The following is a 26351-nucleotide window of genomic DNA, read 5'->3' as shown; positions in this document are numbered from 1 at the left end:
CATAAGGCAAGAGTTTTGCAGTTGTGATCGCTCTTTCAGTTAAGAGCTTTATTATTTGAACTGAAAAAACTAGAAAATAAATTCTTGCAATACAAACTACCTAGCTAAGCACATAAGCCTTGTTGAATTATGATTTTAAAAGCTCTATTCTCACATCTTCAATTTGGAGAAATTCTGGGAAGGAGTACAAAATTTGCATCTCCATTGCAGATTAGTATGAATTAACAAAATTTGGTCATCCTTTTATAAAACATTAATACGATTATAATAAAAATAAGGAAGCTGATCATTGAGATAATACCTTTAAAACTTACTAAAGACTACTAGAGACTAATATTGTCAAGGAATAATACATAAATGTTTAATGAAATTCCATTTTCAGTTAAAAACAAGATAATACTTTGTGTATATGTATTTTTTTAATCTTTTCTAGAATATTTACCTTTTGAGTGAGATACAAGAATAAAAATTAAAAAAAAAAAAAAAAGAAAAATCAACATCCTGGTTAAGGGTACATCTGCATAGTCTTTTTCAGGAAGACTCCAGGTCATTTTGCCCTCAGTGAGAGCCAACCAGGCAACTCTGATGCATGTTGCTATGGTTAGCATGACACTGAGGTTAGTTATTAGCTTGAGCACAATCCTGTAATAATCACACCTTCATGGCTTTTAGATTGGAGTTAGCACACCTCTGGCTGGTTTAAGAGTAAAGACAGAGTGAGCTTGTGTTTACCTGCAAAATCATTTGAACGTATCCTTAGGTAAATAACTGAGTTTCACAAATATAAACCTTTCCTGCTAGCTTAAATTTGACTACATCCTATTCACGAACCAGAAATAAAAATCTGTTCCACATACCTTTTTTCTCACATGGTCTCATCTGGCTTTTCGATTAATTAAACCAGAATTTCACGGTACATGTGATATAGAAATGCCTGCAAAGCAGCACAGATCTGCAAGGCTTGGGATCCCCATCTGACCCCCAACAGCCTCCATCTGGCTGACTTGTCCTCCCTAACAGTATACACCTCTTCCTAGTCCTGCACCACTCTGATCCCTTACCATATACTGCTTTTATTATAGTATACATATATATTCCTATATTACTTCCTAAAACTTTTCCCCCCACAATGTGAATTAAACCTGTGGGTCTGAGGTAAGTAAAGAATGAAAATTAATTAGACTGTTATAGACCACCTGAGCTGCACCATGACTTCAAGTGAGCCACAAGCAAGGTCTGGAAAAAGAAAGGGAAAACTCTGGAACAAAATGATAAAAGAAAGGAAATATTCAACAACAACAACAAAAATCTGTTAACACAGATGTTTTGTACAGCAGAAGGTGTTTTCCTTTTTTCTTATTTTGTGACAAAATGGTTTTAAACTGGGAACTTTCAATATAGAAAATTAAAGCGACTTTATTTTCCAAATTAAGAGTGTCCCAAGAATTTATGGGACATGAAGATGGAATCATGACTAAAATATAAATGATTTTTTGAGATTTGAGACAGCAATTTAAAATTTTAGTAATTTTTTTTTATAACCTTTGTCCTTATTTGAGCAAATATGATAAAAAATAAGATCATTTAAAGAAGTATTTCACCTCAGTTACATTTGAAGTAATGAAATCCACTTTTTAAGAAAATACAGGATTCCATGGAAATACACGGCCCCAAACATATAGTACAGGTTAACAGACTTACCTACCATATTTTGGAACTGAATCTCTATCCTAAACCATTGTGTAAGTTTATTTACCTTGATTTTTAAATGGCTGCAACTGTTGGGGCAAGATACAAACTGTAAGCCTGTTAGTTATTTTTTATTTGTCTGAAATCCAGCGGTAACCATAACAACAATTTTTCTCATTCATACATTCTAGCAATTTTATCATGCTTTGAAAATCTCTCATGTAAGAGTGTCTTTGATTAGAGCTTTCTTTCCTAGACTGTGTACATCTGCAAACAGTGTAATAAGAGCTCAGATTAGATGGGAATGCTCCTGGCTTGGGAAGGGCAGAGGCAGAAAGACAAACAGAACCACCCATATAATATCAACAACAATACTAAATCTGATAGGAAACTTCTTGGAGATCCTGATGCCTCCTCCCTATCTGGGACCTACCTTGCTGGACCTGCAAGGCCAGGCAATCCTGTTATTGCTCTCTGCTAGTCCTCATTGTCCCACACAGCCTTTTTTTACGAGGATTACATGAGCCTGTTTTATTGTTTAGGGCTGATGGAGTGGGACAGCATATTGCTTAGGAAGAGTTTCAGGACACTGCTCCAATTTTTCTGCATAGTCTTTCACAGTGTCGATCCCTCTAAAACACTTACTTGATTTATGGCACGTGTTTTATCCCTCCACTAATGCATAGTGGAAGGAGATCACAGAGAAAATGGCCATCTGTATGACAGCAACTGATCCAGTAACTTCCTGATGAGATTTTTCCAAGTTATTTTAGCATTAATTACAATAATGGGTAAGAGTCAAAGAAATTTTTCATTCCATTTAACTTACAGAAACAATGCTATTTGGGGAAAAATGAAGACAGATTTATTATCTATTCTCTCAAATTCCTCTAAGGTTGAGCTGCAACCTTGCAATTTCCTGACACATTTAAAACTGAAGAGTGAAATGTCAGTTGTTAGGACAAAAATGTTTTACTTGCATTTCTGATCACTGTTCTGGGCTTTGCAGAGCTGTTATAAAGCTTGGCAATATAGTTAAAGCCTACCTGAGTCCCATCTAAACTGGCAAAATAAATTACAGTTTATATATGCTTAGGCACTACTATACCATAAGTCCCTGAAGAAAGCACTATTTACCCGGCAGTCAGGACCTCACTTGGGAATGTCAGCTTGGCCAATCATCAGTCATACAATATTGTACTTGCTCTCACGATTCCTGATCAAACTTCCTCTTTTTCAAAATATGGTTATGCTCAGACATTATTTTGCAATTAAGGAAAAAACTGTGGTTACAGGCAGAAAAAAATTCTATAAGCATTAAATATGAGTTTCACATTTTATTCTTGAAAAAATCTGATATTGAAAACATTGTTGAGTTTTCAACTCAACACACCATTTTTAGCTGCTAGTGAAAAGAACCTAATCTACTGCCTGAAAAACAATTTGGCATCTTTTTTGCACGTCACCACTGAACATCACTGACATTTCTGAGACAAGAACTAGTTGACAATTCCACGCATGATTCATGAAACAGCACGAGGTACAGCTCATTTTCCACAAAGGAGTAGGCTCTATGTTGCTGCTAGCACTAAAAATTTGCTGTTTGTCAGTGAGCTAAACAAATGTGACCGGGAAGAGATCAGGTAAGCGTGAGAGAAGATATATGCAGTAACTTGATGTCATTTTTCTGAGTTGATCCTCCATATAATCCTACTTACATTTATTCTCAGGCTATTCGGGAAGATTAATTTTTCCCACAGTAGAATTATTTTCTAGTAATACTTCTTTCTCGCACTGTGAAATAGCCTTACTGAGAAATAAACAAGTGAGCATGTGTTTCGGGATAGTTCCTATTACTGAAGTGAATTAAGAACTAATTGCTAGAGCTGGCCAAATTCATTAGAAGGATTGTATTTCCTGATGAATTTAACTATTTATTCAGTTCCAGAATGGGTAGAAACAGATATTAGATTTTAATAATTGTAGTGGGCTTAAAATGGCTTTTTAGTCTTTGTCCAATCAGCTGAATTCACACAGGAAAAACAGCTTTTGGAGTTGTTTGTAGAAATAGCAATGCAGGAATCAAATGTTCAACAGTGAAAAGTAACAAATGACAATAGGGAATGATTCAGACAGCTATTTTGCCATTTCAAGAAATGTTTGAAACTCTAATTCCCCCTCATTCCCTACTCTTCCCTAATCAGCTCATTAGTCATAAAGAAACTAGTTTATTTACCACCAGAGTTCTATTTTTAACAAGGGCTGATGCAGGTAGAACATCAGCATCCCTTTCTCTTACCTTCTTCAGCCTGTAGCTTATAGAGATTTCCCATCTCTTTTCTTGTTTTCCTCTCCAGAAATCAGAGCGAGATTCCCTCTGCAGCTAAAACACTGCCAGATATTCCTGTTTCTGGATCCCTAATTCTAGAAAATAGATTTTCTTCTATAAAAGCTTCCTCTAGAACTAATTTTTCTTGCTTTTTTAGCAACAAGAACTCAGTTGTGCACAGCAGTAGATGGCAACATCACCTCCACTGCCAGAACAGCTACTTCAGTTGCTAGCCCTCTTCTAAGGCAGGCAGGCTGGAATTAGGCATCTCTTCCTTAACTCTTCCCCCCACCATATTTAGCTACAATGTGACACCTGCTAAAACTACATTGAGGAGAGGGACAACCTGGGGCAAGACGGTGATTCCAGCTCTGCGATACAGGTTGTTATGAAGGTAGAATTAAAATTGTAGAGAGGATGGAAGTTCTTTTCCCAGGAGCATTTAAGAAATCTCAGAATGTTCCTTCACCCTGAACTATAACAATATCTTCTTATGATATTCCATTATACACTATATCTTTGAAAGAGTGGTGATTTCAAAATGAAAATGCAGAACCTTTTATTCAGAAACTATTTAAATACCACATGGTAACTTTTTCCTGTTTTCTTTCAAAATTAAGGAAAACTGGTATGCTTTTGAGAAAAACTTTTTATTTCAGTTTGTTTTAGAGGATGTTCCAAGACAACAGGAGAGAAACGATGTTTAAAGAAAAAAACCAAGATGGAAAACGGAAGCATTCTCAAGAAGAGAGATTAAGGTTTTTTTACTTTTCCTTCCATTACTTTTTAATGTTATTGTTTTTCTGATACCTCATCAGACCTTCATCAATGAATCAACTTTGTACATAGCTGTGATCCTGAAGTTCTTTTACATAAGTGCTTTAGTGAAACAAAAAAAAAGGTAGACCACAAAACTAAAGCAGAATTCCTTTTTCTTGTGCAATTTCAGTGCTCAGCTGCAATTTGTAGCTTTCCTCTGCCTAGTGATTGAAATGGTACAGACATACACACACATAGGAAATTTCTGTATTTCATTTTGGATTAAATTTTGACTTTCAACTTTAGCATGTTACTTCTAGAAATTAATCTTTGTCAGCACAATGCAGTATAAGGAGTATTTGGATTATTCAATTTACACCAATAAAATGATTTCTTGTCAAAGCCATCTCATTCAGTTAGCAAAGAAACCCAAAAGCAACAGGAGGGAAGCCTGGTTAGCTGCACACATCAGGATTTTCCTTGGCATTTGATTCATTTTCTAGCAAGCTAACCACAACCCTGGAATTTCCACTTGCTCCTTCCTTCTTGAATGCTTTCATATTTCTCCTGGACATCTCTCGTCATGTTTTAGGGTTAAGAGCTACATAAATTGATCTTCAACATAGTGCAGCTCTTCTGTGAAAAGTCACAGAAGGAGTTTGTTTTATTAATCACATCATTCTAGGAGGTGAGAATTGGAAGAAGATAAATTGGATAGCTAGGATGATGTGGCAAAAAATGGAATAAACTCTGTTTGAGATGCAAAGAGATGAGATGGTGGTAAGAAAAAGCATAAAGGATGTTTATGTAGGAGAAAAGGATCAGTCTCACATCCACAACCAACACAAGCAAGCAAATAATCATAATGAAAAACAGTCAGCAGCCCTTTCCATGATGGAGTACTTCTAAATTTAGAGCTGCTAGTAGGTCTACCAGACTTTGCCTGAAACTCTAGCTCAGATAGTAAATTCTAATTCTAAATTGGAAGTGGGTATTTTGACGTTTCCGGCTCAGACATCCTATTTGGATTTGAGTAAGTAGAAATAGCTTTTAGTTTATTAATGAAAAAGTGTGCAATAGTATTTACAAAATTCAAGTTGATAAGAAAAGTTCCAGAACCAACCTAGCCTGAAACGTAGCTTAAAATACACAGAACTGCCAAATGTGAATTTGAAATTGCTCTGATACGTTAAGAGCAATACAGTTTAGAGTCCCTTAAAGCCATATCCTGCCCCTGAAATAAGAAATGTGTTCTGGATAATCCTTGCAGTCTCATGACTTCAAACTATTAGAATGGAAACTGGGGACAGCCACCAAAGAAAGCCTTGAACTGTTATTTTGGAGCTAATGCAGATTGACCTGGGACTGGGGAAAAATAAGCAGAGTTCAAAGGAGCCTGCATCATCATAATTTCTGGTGTACTTAAAGATCTAATGCAGAACAGCAACAACTTGAAACAATATTATATTTTAAATTATTTTTATGTCCTTTTATATGCCGTAAATAAAGCACCTTTTTCTTTTTTTTTTTTCTTTTACTGTCCTGTTTTTTTCTGTATTTATAATGTAGGCATTGCCAGCACTTTAAATGTAAGTATACATTACCAGGAAGTACATGCAGACAAATGAGAAGGCAGTTTTATGAAAGACATCAATAATATAAGGAGACTGAACCGAATAACTTATAGGGAAGGGTAAACTACCAGTCTATGCAATTTTGACTAAATACTGACCCAAAAGGCTGTGATAATTGTCTGTAAATATGTGGAGGCTGTAAACATCATGAAGAAAAGGATTAACTAAGAAAAAATGCCTTTAAAGACTGAAGAACAGGAAAAGCATCTTGGGCATGAGCATGATTAAGATATGAAATAATCACAGGGAAGTAGGGAGAGTTTAACATTGGATAAAGCACTGTAGAGACTGTTATAGGGAACAGTTCTGCAATGGCAAGATATACACTAGATGAGTTAGGGTTTTCCTCACTCTCATTTCTATTATTTCACTATATTAATGTCAATAGCAGTGCAACAGCAAATTCCACAGAACATTACCCAAGTGTAATTCTGCAACCTTTTTCTTTTTTTTTTTTAACAAATAAAATAGTAAATTTATCTGCTTTATCTCCTAACCTGTGACACTTTTTCAATAGGATATTATTCATACTTGAAAATTCTAGTAGTTTGGTAGTTTTGGTAAACAAACTCATTGACTTCACTTCAAATATGCTTATTATGACATGGAAAAGAAACAAAACCAATTAAAGACTATTTTCAATCAGAAACTGTAAATATATCAAAACCATTGCTTTGAAAAGACACTGCTGGTATTGGCAAGAATAGTACGCACCTCAGAAGGAAATACTGCCTAATGCAAGTATTTTAGAAATCAAAGACGAGGAAATACAGGGGAAAGGTACCTTCTTAATGGTTTCCAACATGGATCGTCCTCCTTGCCAGGGTTTAGAGTTCTTCCTGATGCAGGTGAGGCTGGCCATGCTGTGCCACTTCCTGTCCTCCAGCTTCTTATGAAAGGCATTCGCCAACAGGAGGACAGTGTCGTATATATACAGGTTTGAAATCTGCAAAGACATTAAAAAGGGAGTATTAGCATTACTATTTGTAGTCTCCTGCCAGCTGCCAGAATTTATCATTTGTTTTGCCTCACCCATAATCCTCTGGTAATTAAAGGCTTATTTGGCATTAAGAAGAAACTGTAAGAGTCAAAAAGTCGTATCTTTGGCTCTGGCAGAAACTGCAGCTAGGGGCTGTCAGACTACAAGTTATTTGCAGTAACAAACTGCACATTTGCAGCAACAAACTACACTACTACACTACAAAACACTACTACCTGTGAAGTACAGTCAGCCCAATCACTGGCACAGCTCCACTTGCAGGATTTAAAACCCTACTCATGAATGTAAACAGAGTTTCTTTTACTTTTAACCAGTTGCCTGCAACTTTCAATTTTTCTGTCACCGAATATTTGTACACCATCAAATTCTCTTCAAGATTGTTTTGTTCTTTTGAAAAACAGAAACTGAAAATTTAAAATAAATCATTTCAGGGTGGTTTTTGTTCCTGATTTTTGCAGTCAATTCTGACTGAGGCAATTTCTGGAATGAAATATGACCTGATGAAATCTTTCTCTGTATGCAGTTGCATGTCGATTCTGCAATTTGTAGTGTTTCCTATCAGGGTATTTGGCAATGGCTGTTAATTCCTTGCAGGAAGAAACTCTTACTGAGTAAATGAAACTCTTACTGAGTAAATGTGTCTATGTTTCACTGTGAGGATAGTTACACACATACAGTGCTAGGAAGTTCCAGTTTGGCATCAAAGAGAGAACAGTTTAACTCAAGAAAAGAAATTACTCGTGTGCCAGTTCCACTTACCCATGTACTATTTCTATATATGTACTTTTAAATGCACTCAGTACAAAGTCAGATGTGAAAGATACAATTCAACGTAAAAGAACAGAAGCTCAGAATTCATGAACACTTCTGAAACAAGTAATTCACAATATAGCTTTATTTCAGTCATTTCTGTCCTCAAATGGCAGGAACATTTAAGTTACTAACAGTATCATAAAGAGAAACCTCAGCTCTCCTGAACAGAGGTTCTTGGGAAGAGAAATGAAGTTTAGAAATGAGAAGGACCTTTGAGAATATTATTTTTAGATAACCTATTGGTCATTTGAAGCCATGGGACCTGAAGTTATTGAGGGAAGCTCAGTTTCCTCAGCTGCACTATGAAGAGGGCTGTAGAGCATTCCTAGTGCCTGAAAACAAATTAGTCAGCAGCAATTTGCTAACTGAGGCAAGGTTGCTGGTTTTTTTTCTCCATCAGTCACAGACAAACCAAAAGGCTTTTCCCAGATTTGTGGAATATGTTGACTGCTTTGTGTAAGGGTTTCTCCATAGAGATGGTCTGCTCAAAACCTTGAAAGAAGGAAGCTTACAATAGGAAAGTATGACAATTTTGTGGAGAATGCTCCTATTCTACGTCTTAAAAATATCCAAAGACTGGGAAAGTCCTAGAGTTATTGGGAGGGGGTGTATGCCAAAGAAGGACAATAATGTTGAAGGTCTGAGACACCGATTGACAAATCCACACATCACCTTAAAAAAAGAGAAAAAAAAAAAAAGAGAGAGAAAAAAACCAGCCTCTCTTCCTGCCTAATTACTCCTTTCCATATAAACTATTTTTAATGTTTTTATTTTCTTATGTAAATTCCATCTTTATGCTGGCTTTGCCTGTATCATCTGCAATCTGCTCTGTACAGTTCTCACAGGAAGGTTTTGTGACAGACTCCTTTCCTGCCTAGCATCCAGGAAAGAGGTCGTCTTTCTCCTTACCTTGCCAGAATTTCCTGGGGCATTTTGCCTTCCACATTTTATTGAAGGAGATCTAATGGTCTGCTGCTTTCCATCCTGATAAACTCCTGGGATTCTCTATTGCCTTTACAACTCTACATTGTTAGTACCACAAACACACAGAACTTCTGATCCTTATTTCTCTTTTTCTTTAAATGACAATGATCCTTCACTCCTTCTTTCTGGAAGATGCTTCTTTATTCTTACTCGGCCTTCTCCCATGACTCCAGTGGCTGTGAATATTTCCATTTCAATATTCACCCAGGAATTAATTTACTTTCCGCAGATGCACAGGACAGGCATCACTGTGCATAACAGGATTAAAAGCATGGATTGACGATGTTGGTTCAGATTAATCAAGCATTTTTAAAATAACTTGGATGATTTGTCTGTGTATTGTAAACCTACAAATAATTCAAAGCATTTCAGCTAAACTGTATTTCCCCAAAGAACTCAGCACCATAGGGACATTTGTTTCAGGGGAGAGAAGGAATTATTTCTATGCTGTGAGGCAAGTTTATTTTACATAAGCCTTCACTAAAGGAAAAAAACCCAACCCTCTAGAGAGCAGAGAAAATAAGGTCACTAATGAGATTAAATTGGTACATGAAGGGCTACAGATGCCAAGTCATCATTTCCCAACACAATGACATTGCTTTCAAGGTAGCGTCCATAACCCAATATCATGGGAATAGAAGACTGTTGTCACAGTTCATGAGGAAGGATGCACTCACTAATCTAAGAGTAATATAGCTGGGCCTTCATCAAGTACTAACAGGGCTCAGGAGTACAGAGTTCAGCAATTATTAAGCATTGTTATTCCTTCACTAATAGTTCAGCTTAACATTTACAGCAATCAATCACTGATAATGCAATGATAAAGACACTACGATTAATTTCTGCTTCTCAAAATAACCCTTCCCTGTCACTACCAGAAGTACGCTTCATTAGTAACTGTCCCCATGCACAGAGTGGGCCTGTAAATTAAAGTCACTTTACACTTTTATTAATTTCCCACATAAATTTACTGGGACATTCAACGCACTGGCTGATATCCCTACTGATCCTTTATTTATTCCAAGTCTCTTAAACTAATGGCTGGACACTTGCATTACCAAGCAGTATCTAACTGCATAACATCCTGTTGATGCAATTCAAAATTCAGATGTGATTTTTTGTTCCAGAGTGTAGAAGAAAGGTATTTAGCAATCAGATTAAGTAGGAGTGATTAATCTGGATTAACGGTGTTTATTTTATGCATACCTAGACTATTGTACATAGTTTTTAGACAAAAGGGTTATGGTACTAAATACTTCTGTGAATCCAGTTTTTAACTTCCTTCCTTCAAAATGATACAAATTTATAGAAGTTTTTTTGACTTAGAAAATCCCAGAGACACAATGAGAGATCTTCACCAAAATATTTTTCAGTGTTTTAATTAAGATGTTGAAAAAAATTAATTATTCACATAGACTTTAGGGGGAGTAATTCAGAAAAAATAAATCAAGAAATCCACCCTTACAATTTCCAGAGAATATTTCTGATTAGTCACACTTCGATGGCATAAAAAAAGCATTAGAAATTTCAATTTATAAACTGTTCCAACTCTCCACTGGAATAAAAGTTAATTTATAATATTGTTGGGGAGAACAAAGAAACAGCGAACAAACCCCACAGCTACTCAAAGGTCTGTGCATCATACGAAGACACAGGGGAAACTGTGTCAGAGGTTTTCTTCCTTTCATTTTTTAGTATCGTCTCACTCAGTTACTAATGAAGTGCAGCATGAAAAAAGTAACTGAACCGTGCAGAACAGTTAAACCAGTCAAGCTTCCATCATTCCTTTGAACGGAAACGTTATGAAAGCTTTCAATAGGAATATTACAGCTCTCCAAGCTGTAGGTTAATCAAGAAGGACAGCTTAAGGTACAAGGTCCAATCTAACACATTACATGGAATTTGCCAATTTGCAGAGAATAAACTTTGATTTCTAGAACTTTCCTTTCCTAGAGTCAGTTCACTGTTGAAGTGAAAATGAAATGAAAGTGAGTTGAAGAGAAAATAAATCAAAACATGAAGCCTCCCATCGATACGTGATTCTTGTTTTACGCCTTGCTCTAGTTAGTAACTTTGTTCATGAAAACTGCTCTTTGCAATCTCTAGCGGCTGCATGTAATCACACCCTCAGTTTTTATGCATTATCCATAGACTACCAAAGTTCCCCCTAGGATCATGCTGCCATAACAGAACAGTGCAACTTAAAGATTTTTCACAGTTCCTAAATAGCGTCTAGAGATATCCTATGCATCTATTGACCTTACACAGCCCCGTTTATTTTAAGAACTCTGACAGGATCAGTGTGCAGTGTGCTATGGCCAAAATTTTTCATGTCATCAACAGTTGCTTACTGGCTGCTTTTTGAACAATTAGTGAGGCAAAGGCTCTTACAGCTGACTTGAAACAGGGCAAGACCAACCACACTTTTCCTTCTTTTCCCCTTACATATTTTCATTTTAAGCAAGGACACTCTTCAACACCTCCCTACTTCTCTCCCAGTGTTTTCTCTCACTCGTTTCTTTCAGCATCACAAGATGACTGCTCTCTTTGCTGCCAAGTCAGATATAGTCCTCCTGCATCACCACCAGTGCAGTCATCTTTCCACAGCTTCACAAATGACCACGCAAAAAAGCCAAAGTAAAATTGACATCTTGACATACTTTTACCAAAGTAAAATTGACATAAAATTTCACACGCCTGATTTACCATAGCTTTGTCATGACTAAGCCTAACCAGATATATGAGAGAGAGAGAGGACTTGCTCTTGGAAAAACTATGTGAAGTCAGGAGGATAGGGACCATGATCCTGTTGCTGATTTCATGTAGTAGGAAGACTCTTATAGTTTAATTGTGATTTGTAATTAACAACCCTGAAAATAAGGCCTCTTTGGAACATAGGCGTAGATTTAGGTGCATACACCAAGACACTTGAAACAGATGATGTGGGTGTTCCCCACAAAAGCTTTCCTATTGACCACACATTTGAGGCTTAGAGAAGCACGGCAACTCAGGAGACATTGGCTATGGGGAGAAAATTCTTCTTGGTGAGGTGACAAAAAATAAAATTTAGCAGGGCAACAAAACAACTACCCCACTACCTGGAGATCAGGTGGCTTTTTTGGACTTTTTTCTCAATTGCTGTGGAGCGGGAGAGTTGTTCTCGTCCACCAGTCACACTCACCCCCCACCAAAGTATTTTCTTGTTATGCCATAAGCCATTAAACTACATGTCAGAGAGGACATGAAAAATAAACATTAAATTACACTAAGCCCCTTGGGAAAAAACTTGAACTTATCTAGAAAGACAGTTCCCAGGTGGGAATAGACTGGTATATGAACTACCTCCATGCTTTGGGAGAAAGGGTCCTTTGGATCACACAGTGATGAAGATATTCTGTGGTTGCCACGGAAACAGCGCTGACTTATGTTTTGGGGGACTGGAAATGTCTGTCGAATAATTGTTAACCTTCCAATTGACCTTCTCACCAGCTCCTGCACATCCATATCGTTAATTTCCTGGAAAATAAGGGCAAGGGAGAGAATATGCATAAAAGTTAAAATACAGAAATGTTACCACCAGACTATAAACAAAAACTAAACTGAGAGGACCAAGAGGTGTGTTATTGCTACACGGCTATTGTCAAGCTCTGCCATAACCTAAAACGAACATATGCATGCTCATTAAAACAACTGACAAACCACCCTTACAATAACTGCAGAAGCTTAAAAAGTACTGTGCCCAAACCTCACCAAATCTTTGTAGATGGGCTTAGTTGTTTCATTTTGGGTTTTCTCTCCCTCTCCTTTTACCTTTGATCTTTTACTTAAAAGTGTTTCACAGCATCCTTGGCAGATAATGTGTAAATCCGTAGGAAGTCATAGCATGATGTATTTCTAAGTTACTTAGGAGCTGTGAAGGTACAAACAATTATTTAGGCCTTAAGTGTTCATTTCCTGGAAACAGAATATCAAGAACCTATAAACAATGTCCAAGTTAGCAAACATCATTTACCAAAAGGGCAAAGAAAATGCATTAGAGCATTCTAGGTGTGTATGCACTTGTTTATAGCAAGACCTAATTTAAACCCGACTTTTTACTCCATAGGGTACCTATTAAGGCTTACAGCTGAACACTCAGCTCTACGGACAGACACTTTAAAGGAAAAAATAACTAAGTAAATACATCAATATGTGAAATATTAAGCTTAAAATGGTTTTTTTCTGACGACTCAAATAGGGTCAAGCTGGTAGCTTTCAAGACAATTCTGTGTCTGTTTTTTTTTGTAAAGCAGAAGAAATAATCTACAAAATTGCTCAATCTTTTTAACTAGAATCTATTTTTCATCATACTGAACTGTTTGTCCATAATCTGTCTTAATTACAGAGGCTGATGCCCCAAACTTTATCTAGACGTTTAAATTTGTGGATACCTCCCCCAGTAAGGGAGGTGCTTGAGGAGCTCCTATCAGCAGCTTGCATTTAACATACCCTTGCATACAGTCACAGTTTATTGAATATTTCTGATTCTTATTGGTATATTTATAGCTTTTCATTTTTTTGAAGGATACAGCACATCTGCATTGTTATACCTGTAACTAAATGCCATAATCTTTTTTTACCTCTAGCTTCCTGATCCATACTCATAATCAAGAACTTAGGAGACACCAGCAGGTAGATATGAAATCAAATCACAGAACTTTTCTTGTGAAAAGGAAGCCAAGCTTTTTGAAAAAGCAGCTTTTTAAATGTTAAGACAACTATCCTAGTAACTTTGGCTTTTTTTTTTTTTTTTTTTGGAGCTTCAGTTAACATTCTTTAAAAATTTTTTTGAAGCAACTTCTTTGGACATTCTGTCATTTGCTTATTTCCTTTAAAACTTGGAAGAAAAATATATGAGATGTAAATTTTTATTTACTCTCTTGACTACAGAAAAAGTATTTTATTCTTCTTCACAGATTGTCACAATTTTTGAATTCATCTGTTATTAATGTTCTTTATGAAATATAGATTTTTCTGCAAACAAAAATAACACATGGCATCAGCTGTGTCCAGTGTAATATCTTGCATTTCTGGTCGATTAATCCTTGATGTACCATAGATAATGGTTTCTCTCAGCTTAAGATGCTGTCTTTTCATTTAGTCTGTATCATTTCACTAGCTGCAAGGTAAAAAGGAGAGCTCAAGAAACTTCTTATCTTGATTTTAAACTATATCCTTTCTCAGAGGATTTTAAAAAAGTTTGCCTGGTTTCATTATACACCGTGCCCAAACTGTAAGAGCAAGACTATTAGACTTGTTCTAATAATGTAAAAACTGATACCTGCATGGCCACATTATATTGCTAAATAATACTTAAAAAGAGATTTTGACTTTCAGCTGCTCAAACATTTCTCTCTTCTGCCTCAAGAGTGTATTTATTTTTTCTGTATTCAGCATTTTTTTGGTGCATTTTAATTAGAGTGTTCTCATATTTTTATACATCACCTGGGAACTAATAACAGAATCCAAACACCAAGGAGATTTTTATATTGTTGCCAAAGAGGTGTATACACCAATAGATTGATGACAGCTATTATTTTAAATGCTGTGAATTCCATCAATCATATCATAAATTCAGATTTTAGGTTAACAAGAGAGCAATGCCATGCAAACCCAATTTCAGCTTTAGTCATTTGTTATATATTTCTTTGTCATTTTTTAAATACTTGGCATTGACTGACTGATGAGCCTTTTATATAATGACTCTCCAATATCATCTCTCATTCTTGAATTTTGGATCTGACTTGAGAAAACTATATAAAGTAACTATTGTATGAGAGGAAACAATTTTCATTTGCACTTCAAAGGAGGGTACAGTATAATGATATAAGGATGGTAGATGATCTGTTATACAAGCACCAAATATCAAAAAAGTTTACAAAGTTGGCCAAGTTGAACTGAGTTGGCACCTGTATAAATTTAAGCTAGGTTATGTGGCTTTTTTCTGGAAAAATCAGAAGTTCAATATATAGTTCCAAACCCTTCTTTTGTTGGTCTGAACTTGGAATAAAGGGGAGGCTGTCCAATTTCAAATGGAACAAAGATAAAATTAGATGCACATTTCATCTGTGTAGGCAAATAAATAAGGAAAGAAATGCTATTTTAAATTAATAGCTCTTTACATATGAATTAGAAAAAGGGAACTGAAGAGGATCACCTTCACATATCAGGCAGAGACTCCAGCTGGAATCAAGACTATACACTGGACGCATAATATACATTGTTGTTCAGCTTCATCTCATTATTTTAAGATAAGCAACCTAGGTAGAGACTTACTGTTCACCACAGAACAACTGCACCAGTAGTGCAGTTGGTGCAGAGGGAAAGAATTTATTCACGTGCTCCTGTAATAAGCACCAAACAAAGGCAGCAATACCTTTTCTTACGGAAACAGCTCAACTTCAGGCCAAGGAGATGATTCCAGTATTTATCGTATACTGTACATGCCTTATTTTCCAGTGCATGCCGTGTCTTCATCACATCCTTCATGACACTCAGAGAGGAGAGTGTTTCTTCCTCCTCCAAAAGCCAGCAGCAGTGACCAGGGGACAGAGCCGGACAGGGTGGCCGCTACACACCCCCTTGAGGTCTCTGGGCTGCCACTGCCTATGCCATAGCATACCTGTGCTACGCCCTTCCTGAATTTCTCAGCACTTTCCAAAGAGGAGTAGTTGAGGGAAAGGCATAACTAGTTGAAACTCCAAGACAAGTAAAGGGAGATCTTGAACTGCATAATCTTTTGCTCCGTTATATCTCCCTTAAGGTTTCTTAGGTTCTGGGGAGGATGACGAAAAAGAGGAAACTGATAGGACGAGAAGAAATCAACTTTTAGCTTTCAGAGAAGAAGATCCAAGAGCTTGGAGAAGGCAGGGCTAAGTCAGTCTGTCCACTGGCTCCCACCTGTCTGAAAAAAAGAGCTGGCAGCTTAGTCGCCAACCTGTACCATTTCACACCTGACCTGCCATCAGCATTGGAAAATGTAAGGGTTCAAATGAACTCTAATGCTACTATTAATCAATTATCCATACTAAAATGTAGAATTATGTGAGCTCCTGGAACTGAGCTGTGATTTTAGGACCTGATCCAGCTGCTCGAGCTTAAAACATAGTCATGCCCTATGGTTTTCTTCATGGTAGAGTGCATTGGGCTGAAACACTAAGGAACAAGCTGAATGCACCAGCCGAGGACCAGCCCTCTCCTAGGAAAAACGTGTGTTCTTCTGAAAGTAGGCTTTGAATACAACCTTGTGGGTCCTCCAGACTTCTCTTGTACTATGATGGGCAAACCTATTGGATCTTTTTCCATAACCTGTTCTTTAAGAGAGTTTGGGGTTTTTCTCCTCTCCTCAAAGGAGTTTTTCCAGACTCTGATGCCTCTGGTAATTAGAAACCTTCTACTAACTTTTGCCCTCAATTTATTCATGGGCAATTTGAACTCATTTGTTCTTGTGCCAGCCTTGTCCTCTAGCCCTTGCCAACGATGCATTTATTCACACTCTGTATGTGTTTACAAACAGTGAGCATATCCTCTTTCAGTCTCTGTTTTCATAGGCCAATCAAGCCAACGTTTTCAGTCTCTTCTCACACAAATCAACTTTTCTGTGCACCTGTTCAATTTTAATTTTAATAGACTGGTCATAATTGTGCACATTGTTGCAAATGAAATCCAACCAATCCTTTGCAGAGTAGAATTAATATTTTCACCTCCTGTATGGTAACTGTAGGCAGTGGAAAGTGTTTTGGGCTGTCCTTGAGTAAACAACAGTAACAGAGAACTATGTCTTGGGCATAGTAAGATGATCCTGAATGGGAAAATGCTTAAGATATACATGGATTTAAAATTTAAGAGAGGACATTTCTTTCATTTAAAAAGAGCAAAAGAAAGAAAAGTGATGAAAATCATACAAATGCCCCTTCTTCAGTTCCACTAAATAAAATCCAAGCTTACTGTATACTTGTGATTTAAGAGTCATAAGTAAATATAATTTTACTATCCTGGTTATATTTTTGAGGTTATATTTACTATTGTGCAGAGGAAAAACAGCAAGCAGAGACAGACGGACAGGGGAAGAGAGAGAGTGAGAAATCCATTCTCACATTTTGTTAAGGCATATTTTATCATGTCTACATTCAAATCTATCACTCTTGCAAATTTTAAATAAAGAATTGCACCATCTGCTTTAAGGCCCTGAAGAAATAGGAACATTTATTTGGAGAGTGTTTCCTTAGCTGACTGCACTGATCAGAAGAGATTTGTAATATTTGCAAAGGACTAATGCGATGTATTATGCTTTAGCAAATGATGAATCCTTTCATTTTATGGGAACAACCCCGTTCCTCCCACACATGTATTTCCATTATGATACACAGTCTTCAAACAATTACATAAAATAGCAACTAACAGGACAATAAAAATTAAGGAACTCTTTCCAGGCATTATAGCATTTAAAGTGAGCAATTAAAATAACAGATGTTACCTCACAAAGCCTAAGCAGATTCCTGATCACAAAACTGAAGGTGGTATTTCTTTTTGTATTACTATACTCGGTAAGTGTGTTGTATGCCCTCGGCACAGTGATGGAAAAGGAAAGACAATTCCAGCTTATTTTGGTATCTCACTGCAAGGAATTATTTGAATAATATGTGGATTTTACAAAACAATGCATTTTCACTATAATAGATCATCTTAGATTTTCAAATTAGGAGGCCAGAGAAGCAGTGTTACAGTTACCTAGTTGACAGTCTGATTTAGCCAATACAGGCACACAAACACAGATGTCTAAGTTGTCTAAGATGTCACAAAAGATTTATGTAAGCAACAAAATGGGCAGAGCTCTGAGACCATTTCACAGTCTGTATGGTGGTCATCAACAGCTAATGGACAACCATATCAAATGGACTTGGATGTGAAGACAGATATTTTATATACCACACAGTAAGGGGCACGTAAATCATTGCACTTCCAAATCTTGCACTGCCAAAGTGGAGGCATTGCGATCTTATTAGTGAACTGGTAAAATGTTGCAATAAGCAAGTAACATTATGCAACATTCATCACTCAGGAAATATTAACATTTCTGTTGTAATTTGAACATAGTGATAAGGAAAAATTGAGCAAAACATGATTCCATATCATTATCTACAAATCTTATTTTTTGCTAATCTGATTTTTGTGTCCACAAAGCATTGAGATTATTAGCATTTTGAAACAAACAGATTTTGCAAGTAAGTTACTTAAGTGGGAATATGGATTTAGATCCAGAAGCAGATTAAACTGAGGAGGCATTAAAGATGTTCACCTTCTTTATAACCAACAGCAGGAATGACTGAATGAGACACAGAGATTTTAATGACTATGGTTTACAGCACAGTTTGTCAGAATGAATTTAATTGCGGCTTTCACCCATTTCACATACAAGACTATAAAACTAAGAAGGGATCATGTATGTTTCTCTGCATACATCATTCAGCTCTCCTGGCTGTTGGGACCACAGCCCAGAGGAAGAGTTTTGGAGTGGAGAAGGCAGTTCAGAGTGGTAACAACTTTGATCGCTGTGTCATTTAATCTGCTGCAACGTGCAAATAACAATGCTCAGAAAGCAGAATTTTTTTCCACAAAGACACTAATTTCTGAATAAAAAGCAAAGAGAAAGCGTGTACATTAGGAATCGATCCTCAGTTTTATTTTGCTTTTTGAGGGTGGAGGAGTTGACACAGCTAAAAGCAAGTACCTTCTTTTGAACTTTTGATTCAAATAACATTTAAAATGAAAAACCAGTGGCAGCGTCTTTAACTTGAACAGCAAGCCAATATCTGGGCCCTGCCTAAGAAATTGTTGTTTAATCTATTGATACAGAGGTTAATGGTGGACTGCTTTAGATTTAGTTAATGCTCTTTTTAAAATAATAACTGTTAACTCTGAAGAGTAGAGATGAACACTCTACTTCAAGATTCCACTCACTACAAGTGAATTCTAGTTTAATCTGACAAGAAAAAGAAAACATGTATGTTGTTCTCATGACTGTCTGTAGCTTAAAGCTGGGTTCTTAACCAGTGAGGACCACCTCATTCAGTGCTGGTAAACACACACATTACTGGTCAGGAGCAATGCAGGGCCCAAACCAATAATTTCTGCTGGACCTGGGTTGTCTTCACAGCACCTTCTGAGGCATAATTTTCTCCAGGGAAAACTGGCTAAAAATCCACTGCTTTAAACGAGTAGGCCAGAATACAATCCCACTGCAACAACTATAACCTTGAAAAAAATGCTTTGGATTAAATTACCTCATTATTAGCACACTGTACTAATGAAAATCTAGTAGTTAAGTATGAAAACAGAAGTGCACAGTAAATCCAGAGAGTAGGCCTGGAATTTACAAGCAATATCTCTGAGCAATCTTTTATCCTGAGAATATACAGGAGTTGCATGATCTACATGTTATGTCCCCAAGGAATTCAGCTGTTCTGGACCTAAATTGCTTTTCATAAAACAAAAGAAAAATCTGAATGCCATCAAATCTAAAAACAACCGCATTGCTCAATGTTTTATATGCAGAACTACTTCACATATTGACTTGTCATATTTTAGCTGACAAGCGTTCATGGAAGAACCTATTTCACAGTTTAAAAACATTCTTCCTTTTTTCCCCTCATGAACATCCATACATGACCTTCATACACGACCCGATCCAGAAGTCCACCAAAAAGCCTCCCGCTAACATCAATAGGTTTGGGTCTCAACTATGACTGAGTGCTAGGGGAATTCTTAAAGGAAAGGGAAAGATGGGATTTTGTTATTATTATTTTTATTATTAAGAAAAATCATTAAAATATAAACTAAACACAAGCACTCCATTACAAAAGATGACATATGAAAAAAGACCTTAAAAAGATCCTCTAAAACTTGTCAGCTCACGTCAAAGGTGAAATCTCAAGATACTCAGAAGGAAAAGGTTTTTTTCATTTTATTTTCCATTTATTCATTGAAGGACTTCTATTTAAAAATAGGCAAGACAAAACAGCGAAGTCCAAGAACTTGTCATTCTATTTTTATTAAGCACCATCCACTCCCGCAGCATGCCTGAACTTTGTTGTAGCTACTGCTTCCTGTTTGCAAAGTCAAGATCAGCATGAATATTGTCAGTAAGCCTGAAAACAGGATTCATAGTTCACAACAACGTTCACTTGACAGTTACCTCATTTATAATGATCCAGTGACAGTCAAAAGCAACCAAATTAGTCTCCACGACCTGAAATAGAGAACAAACCAGCTATCAGTCAGCTTACTTGTGAAAGCCAGAAAAAAATTTAAATGGATGCTCTCTGCAAATGACAAAAACTGAAGCACATGCTCTCGAAGACCTTTGTTATTCAGCTGAGGATAGAGAACCTTTAGCAAAATTCTGCAGAAGCATTTGTGTTATTGCTTGACTTGCTAATTAAACTTGGAAAATATATTTTGTTGCTGGCATCACAGAAGAGAATATGTTTCAGTTGACTGAGGAGAAAATGAAATAGTTTTTGCCTTAATATTGTGTGTTGAGGGGGAGCAACAGAAAATGAATATTAAGTAACTCTTGTCAGATTTCTATATCTCCTGCCTCTAAGGCCTTTCCAGTGTACACCTACCCTGGAAGCCTGTGAATTAAAAAAATCCAAACCAAACCCAAACCAAAAAAACCCACACCACAAATGCTGGGGTTCATAGAAATGTAAAGAGTGGGGACGAAAGGGTTCTCTTGAGAAAGAGGGCTGTCACAGGGATGATGAATGATGGCCTGTCCCAGGCTCCACGCACAGAGGGCCTCTAATCCTCCTCCCACGCACCCTCTCCTTTCCTTTGCTGAAAATTTTCCCAGGAGCTGCCTCCACGCTGGACTGAAAATGTACTTCCTAACTTATCTTTCACTCAGCCTTATTCTTTTCCTCATTGAATCCACTAAACTTTTGTGGTGAGTTGTGTTTGATTCACCTTTGCAGTGGAAACAAAGAGGGGAAAAAAATACATTTGGTCTGCTTTTATTAGCTAGGAAAAAAATCATTGGCAGGAGGGAGGCCAGAAACGAACTACAGAAAAGGCTGGACAACTTTATATTTTTTTTCTAAATGAAATTGAATTAGCATTGACACTGAAATAGTTTTAAAACCTAATTAATCCCATTTTATTTGTATAATCATCATGCTCATCTTGATTCCAAATTCAAAACTACTGGATATTTACAACGGTATTGAATCCCAGAAAAAACCACAAAGACAAAAACTGATACAAGGCTTGGAACTTAAAATGTTTTAGCTTTCAAGTAGATGACTAGTGCTGGGCTGTTATTACTTGGACCACTGCACAACAGTCATGTTTGTCTTTTAATGATGACCAACACAAATAGCGATTGCCGAAGATGATTGCAATTTATACTGTGCCACGTTCAAAGGAGAACAATTTAACTTGCCACAATTCTTAAGAGCAGCAAAAAACCACATACTGATAACCTTCATTATTAATTCAAAGGCCATTAGAATTGGGGTCACTGCTTATTTACCTGAATGATAGGTAAGATTGGAAATTCTGATCTGGAGACACTGGAAAAAAACTCAAGAGCAGCACTATATGAACCGACTTCTTATTTGAATCTCTCACAGCACCAATAAGAAATGAAGGAAAATGAAAGCCATAGCTGCTAATGTACTCCTGGAAAATGTCAATATTGTTAGCAGTAGGAATCAGGGTCCTCACTTTATGTGGAATTTAGACTCACTACTCTTTCTCTGTAGTGACAACAGTATATTTTGTCATGTTGTTTTGACACTTTCTTGCATTCTCCACAGTAGGCGGCCCACACAGCACATATAAAGGAACAGGATAGAAATTGAATAACTAAGTGATGGGAGGCATCACAACAGGCCCAGCCAGGAGGCTTGAACTGGAGCATGGCTGTTCTAATCAGATCTCTCATAACAAACCAGTTGGAAGACAACCACATCCAGGAACAGAGAAAGGTTAAAAATGGACAGAAAAGTAACAAGGTTCTCAAGGGAGCATTTGCTCCTTATATAAAGTTCCCAAGCATAGAAAGTTTATATCATTTACAACATAAGTAATGCCATTTAAATTTTCCTTAAGACAAAACAAATCAACACCTTACTGAAGCAGAAACAATTCTGCTAGTCAATCTACATATGTTTCTGCTGAAAGCAATCAGAATTTAAAAAAAAAAAAAAAAAGCAGCACATCTGACATATTTTCTGGTTTCTTGTCAGGTTCCTGGCAACCTTGTCCCTCCTAACTTCTGGCTCCAGGACGTCCCACCGGGAATGTCTGCTCTGCCTTAACTACTCTGCTCAAGATGAGGTCTCCTGAGGTTCCTGTGGCTCCAAGGCAGCCTGCCAGAGGGACACCCTCGGAGTCAAGGCTCCCAGTGGTGTTAGGGGAGTGACAATGATAATTATGTTCCTAAGCTCTTTCTCTGCTTCAAAATGGCAGTCAACCAAAACTTCAGAATGAAGGAATCCACAAAATCAAAATTCACGTTTTCTGTTCAGTTATTAATAACACAGTAAAAGTGGAATTGATCACTTCTTTGTGCCTGAAGCTTTGGCTGATCAGATTTTAATGCACTTTATCTTCCATTAAAACTTTGGTTTCAGTTCATTTAGTTTCTTTATAAATACTTGATTCTGTGTATCTACTTTGCCCAGGCTCTCAAATTTCAATTAGACAAGGCCTTTTCAACAGTGTATGTTTCTAAGTGTCACTGTTTTTGTTATGTACAGCTCACAGACCACTTAAGCCAGACTCTGGAAGAGGCTTACTGATCTCACAAGTCACTCTTACTATTTCAAACAGCTCAGGCTACCTGTGACAAATTTATTCACAACTTGCAAATAATAAGATGAAATGCATCCATTTTTTAGTTACAGTCGAAACTCCTCAGTAGAAAGATCATGTTTTATCCATTAAAGTTTATGCATTCATGAATCTACTTAATATTAAAGCCATTTTCAAAAAGCTTATGTCAAATTGAGATGAACTTGTAATGTACTCAGAGACACTCAAACTAATATATTCTAAGTTTAAATGGGCTACAAACAGCCCCTGATTTAAGAATTCACTTTCCCTTTCAGTCTGCCAGAAGCTGCTTTTTGGCATTTTCCTTAGCCCATCCACCCAAAGCTGGTTCTAGTATTGACAGTGGTTGCTTAAAAAGATGATGATGATGCCCTGAGAAAGTTGATAGATATATTTTTTTACATTTTATTTTATTTGATGAAATATAGATTTATATCTAAACTGGGACTCAGCATCAGACAGGGATTTCAAGGCCATATTTTAATCCTTGGGCCATTCAGTCTTACCTAATGAAATCCTAAGTCCCACTTATATCACTCACAAAAGAGCTGCCCATTTCAGCAGGATCAGGATGCTGCACCTCAGTCCCTCGCCTCTGAACATCTCTTCTCCCAATATGGCCTATATTGTCCATTTAATTGACTTTAAAGTTGGGCAGTGCACATTCTGACTATATCTGTATGAATTGCAGGGCACTATACTATTATGATCATTAATAGCCTTCCAATATTTTCAAATTATCGTGCTTCTTACATTTTTCAGTGTAGAAGAATGCACAGGCACAGACACTGTTTTACAGAAAATAAACAAATACAATTCTATGTAAACTTTCAGTTTTGATGCTTGAAGGAAATGGTTGTTCAACCCTAAAGTTTTCTTCAAACACTAACCGTAATCATATGCATAATCTGACAGTCAGAAGAGTCTTCAATCAGCAGTTATTAAGCACAAGTTTACAAGTTCGAGATTATAGTAAATCACTTCAAAAAAAAAAAAAATATCTAAAGCCAACAGCAACACAACCTAGATCCAATTATCCATCAGTAAAACAGTCATTACTTGGACACAGCAAGCCTTTACAGTCATGACACAATGTTCCACAGCACCCTTGTCTATCTACTGAGTTTGCTTTTTGTTTGCTTAAAAAAGCCACTGCATTTTCACTCGGAAGGGATGATAACAAATAAGATTAAAGTAAAAAAAAAAAAAACAAAAAACAAACAAAAAACCTGGCTGGTTCTGCTTAAAACTGGCTGGTTCTGCTTAAAATTGATCATAACCTAAAAGCACATACAACACAGCTTCTATAGAAGTATATAATGCAGTTGTGTAGAAGGTCTCTATGACTAATATGTTCAGAAAGTTAAAACACATATTTGTTATCTAAGTGATGATCTTTTTCTGGTTGAAATTCGCATCTGCATGCATATCAAGTGAACTGGCATGAACTTGTGTTTTGTGCCAGGGAATAGGGAATGTACAAAATAATGCTTGCAATGGCATAGGGGCAGTAATGAAAAAGAAATCTGATATGCTGTATTTTAGAAGCAATAAAACAATTTGATGGGGGTGTGTAGGAGGTAGGGCTTCAAGACCCCAAGCATCTGAATACAATGCAAGTTTCAGATTCATCTATCAGTTCTGCTGGCTCCATGACAGGAAGCAGCACTGTGCACTCCTGAAAGGCAAGGGACAGATCGGAAATTTCCATACAAGACAGAAGGCAGGTGAACGTATTGTTTACGCAGCTCACCTCTTAAGCTAGAACTGAGAAAAACTAGAGTGTGCATTCATAATGAGGGCTGAACATAAAAATCCTACACAGATATTAAATGGAGGAGAGTTGATCCTTTCCAAAACAAAGAAAACCATGCACACATTTGACAAATTCTCTTTTCACACTTCCCTTAGGGGAAATTGTACAAGAATTCAGCTGTGGGTTACTAAACACACAAAGCTATACTCGATGCAGAAAGCTCTCTAAAGCTAAACATGGCTGCTAGCTGGGAGAATATTAGCAGACAGTGTCATATATGCCTACCCTGCTCTTACTGCTCCCTCAGGCATTCACTTATGGCCGCCTTAGGAGATACGACACTGAAAAAATCTTTGGTCTAACCCAAGATGGATGCTTTTATGCTTCCAAATATATTTTGCTTTCTTAACCGTGCTGAATTGTACTAGCAGTAGCTAAAAGAAGCAGAAACTTATTCTGTATCAACTGTTGTGCAGTTCAGACCGTTTTTATTTACTGAAAGGGTAAATATTTGAAACAATACTAAAAAAGGCATTTTGTGCTGTTGAGATGGCACTTTTGCTGTGCCATTGAGTACCTCCACTGTGCAGGAACATACATAAACAGATGAACTCCGGTATGAACTGAGAAGCTGCATCCTTGCAGTCTAATGCCCATAGCAACTCACACATTCTTGTCTCACCCAACTAAATTGGTGTCAGAGAACAAGCAGAGGACAGCCAATATAGCCAAAACTTCAAAGACTTATTTTTTCATCTATAGGCTGTTAGTATTCAGTTATTTTTAATGCCATATCACATCATTCTCCAGTACTAAAAATCAAAGCAGCAAGTTAGCAGGCCAGTTTGGAAATAGACTTCATGAAATTGTGGAAAAACTGAAAAAGAAATTCACTCTCTACCCACTCAACCATGGCTCAGACTGAGAGTTCACACTGGAGCATTTAAAAACTTTGTATCATTAGTTGCATAAATCCTGCAGCACAGGATACAACCTGTTGAGTACGCAGTGCCATTCATACAGCCATAGAAATCCACAGCAATGGATATAAAAGATCATTCTAAACATCTTTGTAACTTTAGAAATGCATTCATGTCAAACTCCAGCAGTTCTCCTAACACCCTATTAAAATAAATCAAACTTCTGCTTCATGAGGAAGGTGTTCCACTTAGTCAAACACAGATGCTATTGAACCAATGAGCAAGAAGCAGAAAATAATCTTCTTTTTCTAAAGAATTCAACTACACACCAAGGGAGATTTTGCAGAGAGCAGAAGAATGCTGTCAAGAACACAAGTGATGAGCAAGGACAAACCATCTGTCATCGGCAGTAACTCCAGAACCTCTGAATCTTTGGAAAAGCCTGACAATTTATCACAACTATTTCTATTGTTCATGCTCAACCCTTCAAATGGGCTAAATGCAAGACAATCTAAAGCAAATAAAGCAGTCGCAGTGCCAGCATGCAAGCTTTTCGCATGTGCAATAATAAGCAAGAAAGTAAAAT

General features: G+C 36.9%; 1 protein-coding gene across 2 annotated transcripts in view; it reads right to left on the bottom strand.

Annotated features, from left to right (window-relative positions):
• Positions 1-26351, bottom strand: part of GRID2 (glutamate ionotropic receptor delta type subunit 2) — a 745311-nt gene that overhangs the window by 220673 nt on the left and 498287 nt on the right. For both annotated transcript variants that reach the window (XM_075149577.1, XM_075149578.1), the window contains 3 exons: positions 20442-20495; positions 12551-12724; positions 7196-7357 (listed from right to left, as the gene is read on the bottom strand). In XM_075149577.1, the coding sequence (XP_075005678.1) occupies positions 7196-7357; positions 12551-12724; positions 20442-20495 (390 nt within the window). The remainder of the gene's footprint in view (positions 1-7195; positions 7358-12550; positions 12725-20441; positions 20496-26351) is intronic.

The sequence above is a fragment of the Calonectris borealis genome, chromosome 4 (assembly GCF_964195595.1).
Source record: "Calonectris borealis chromosome 4, bCalBor7.hap1.2, whole genome shotgun sequence".
Lineage (NCBI taxonomy): Eukaryota > Metazoa > Chordata > Aves > Procellariiformes > Procellariidae > Calonectris > Calonectris borealis.
The sequence above is the reverse complement of the archived record's forward strand: the minus strand, read 5'-3'. Positions and strand labels throughout refer to the sequence as shown.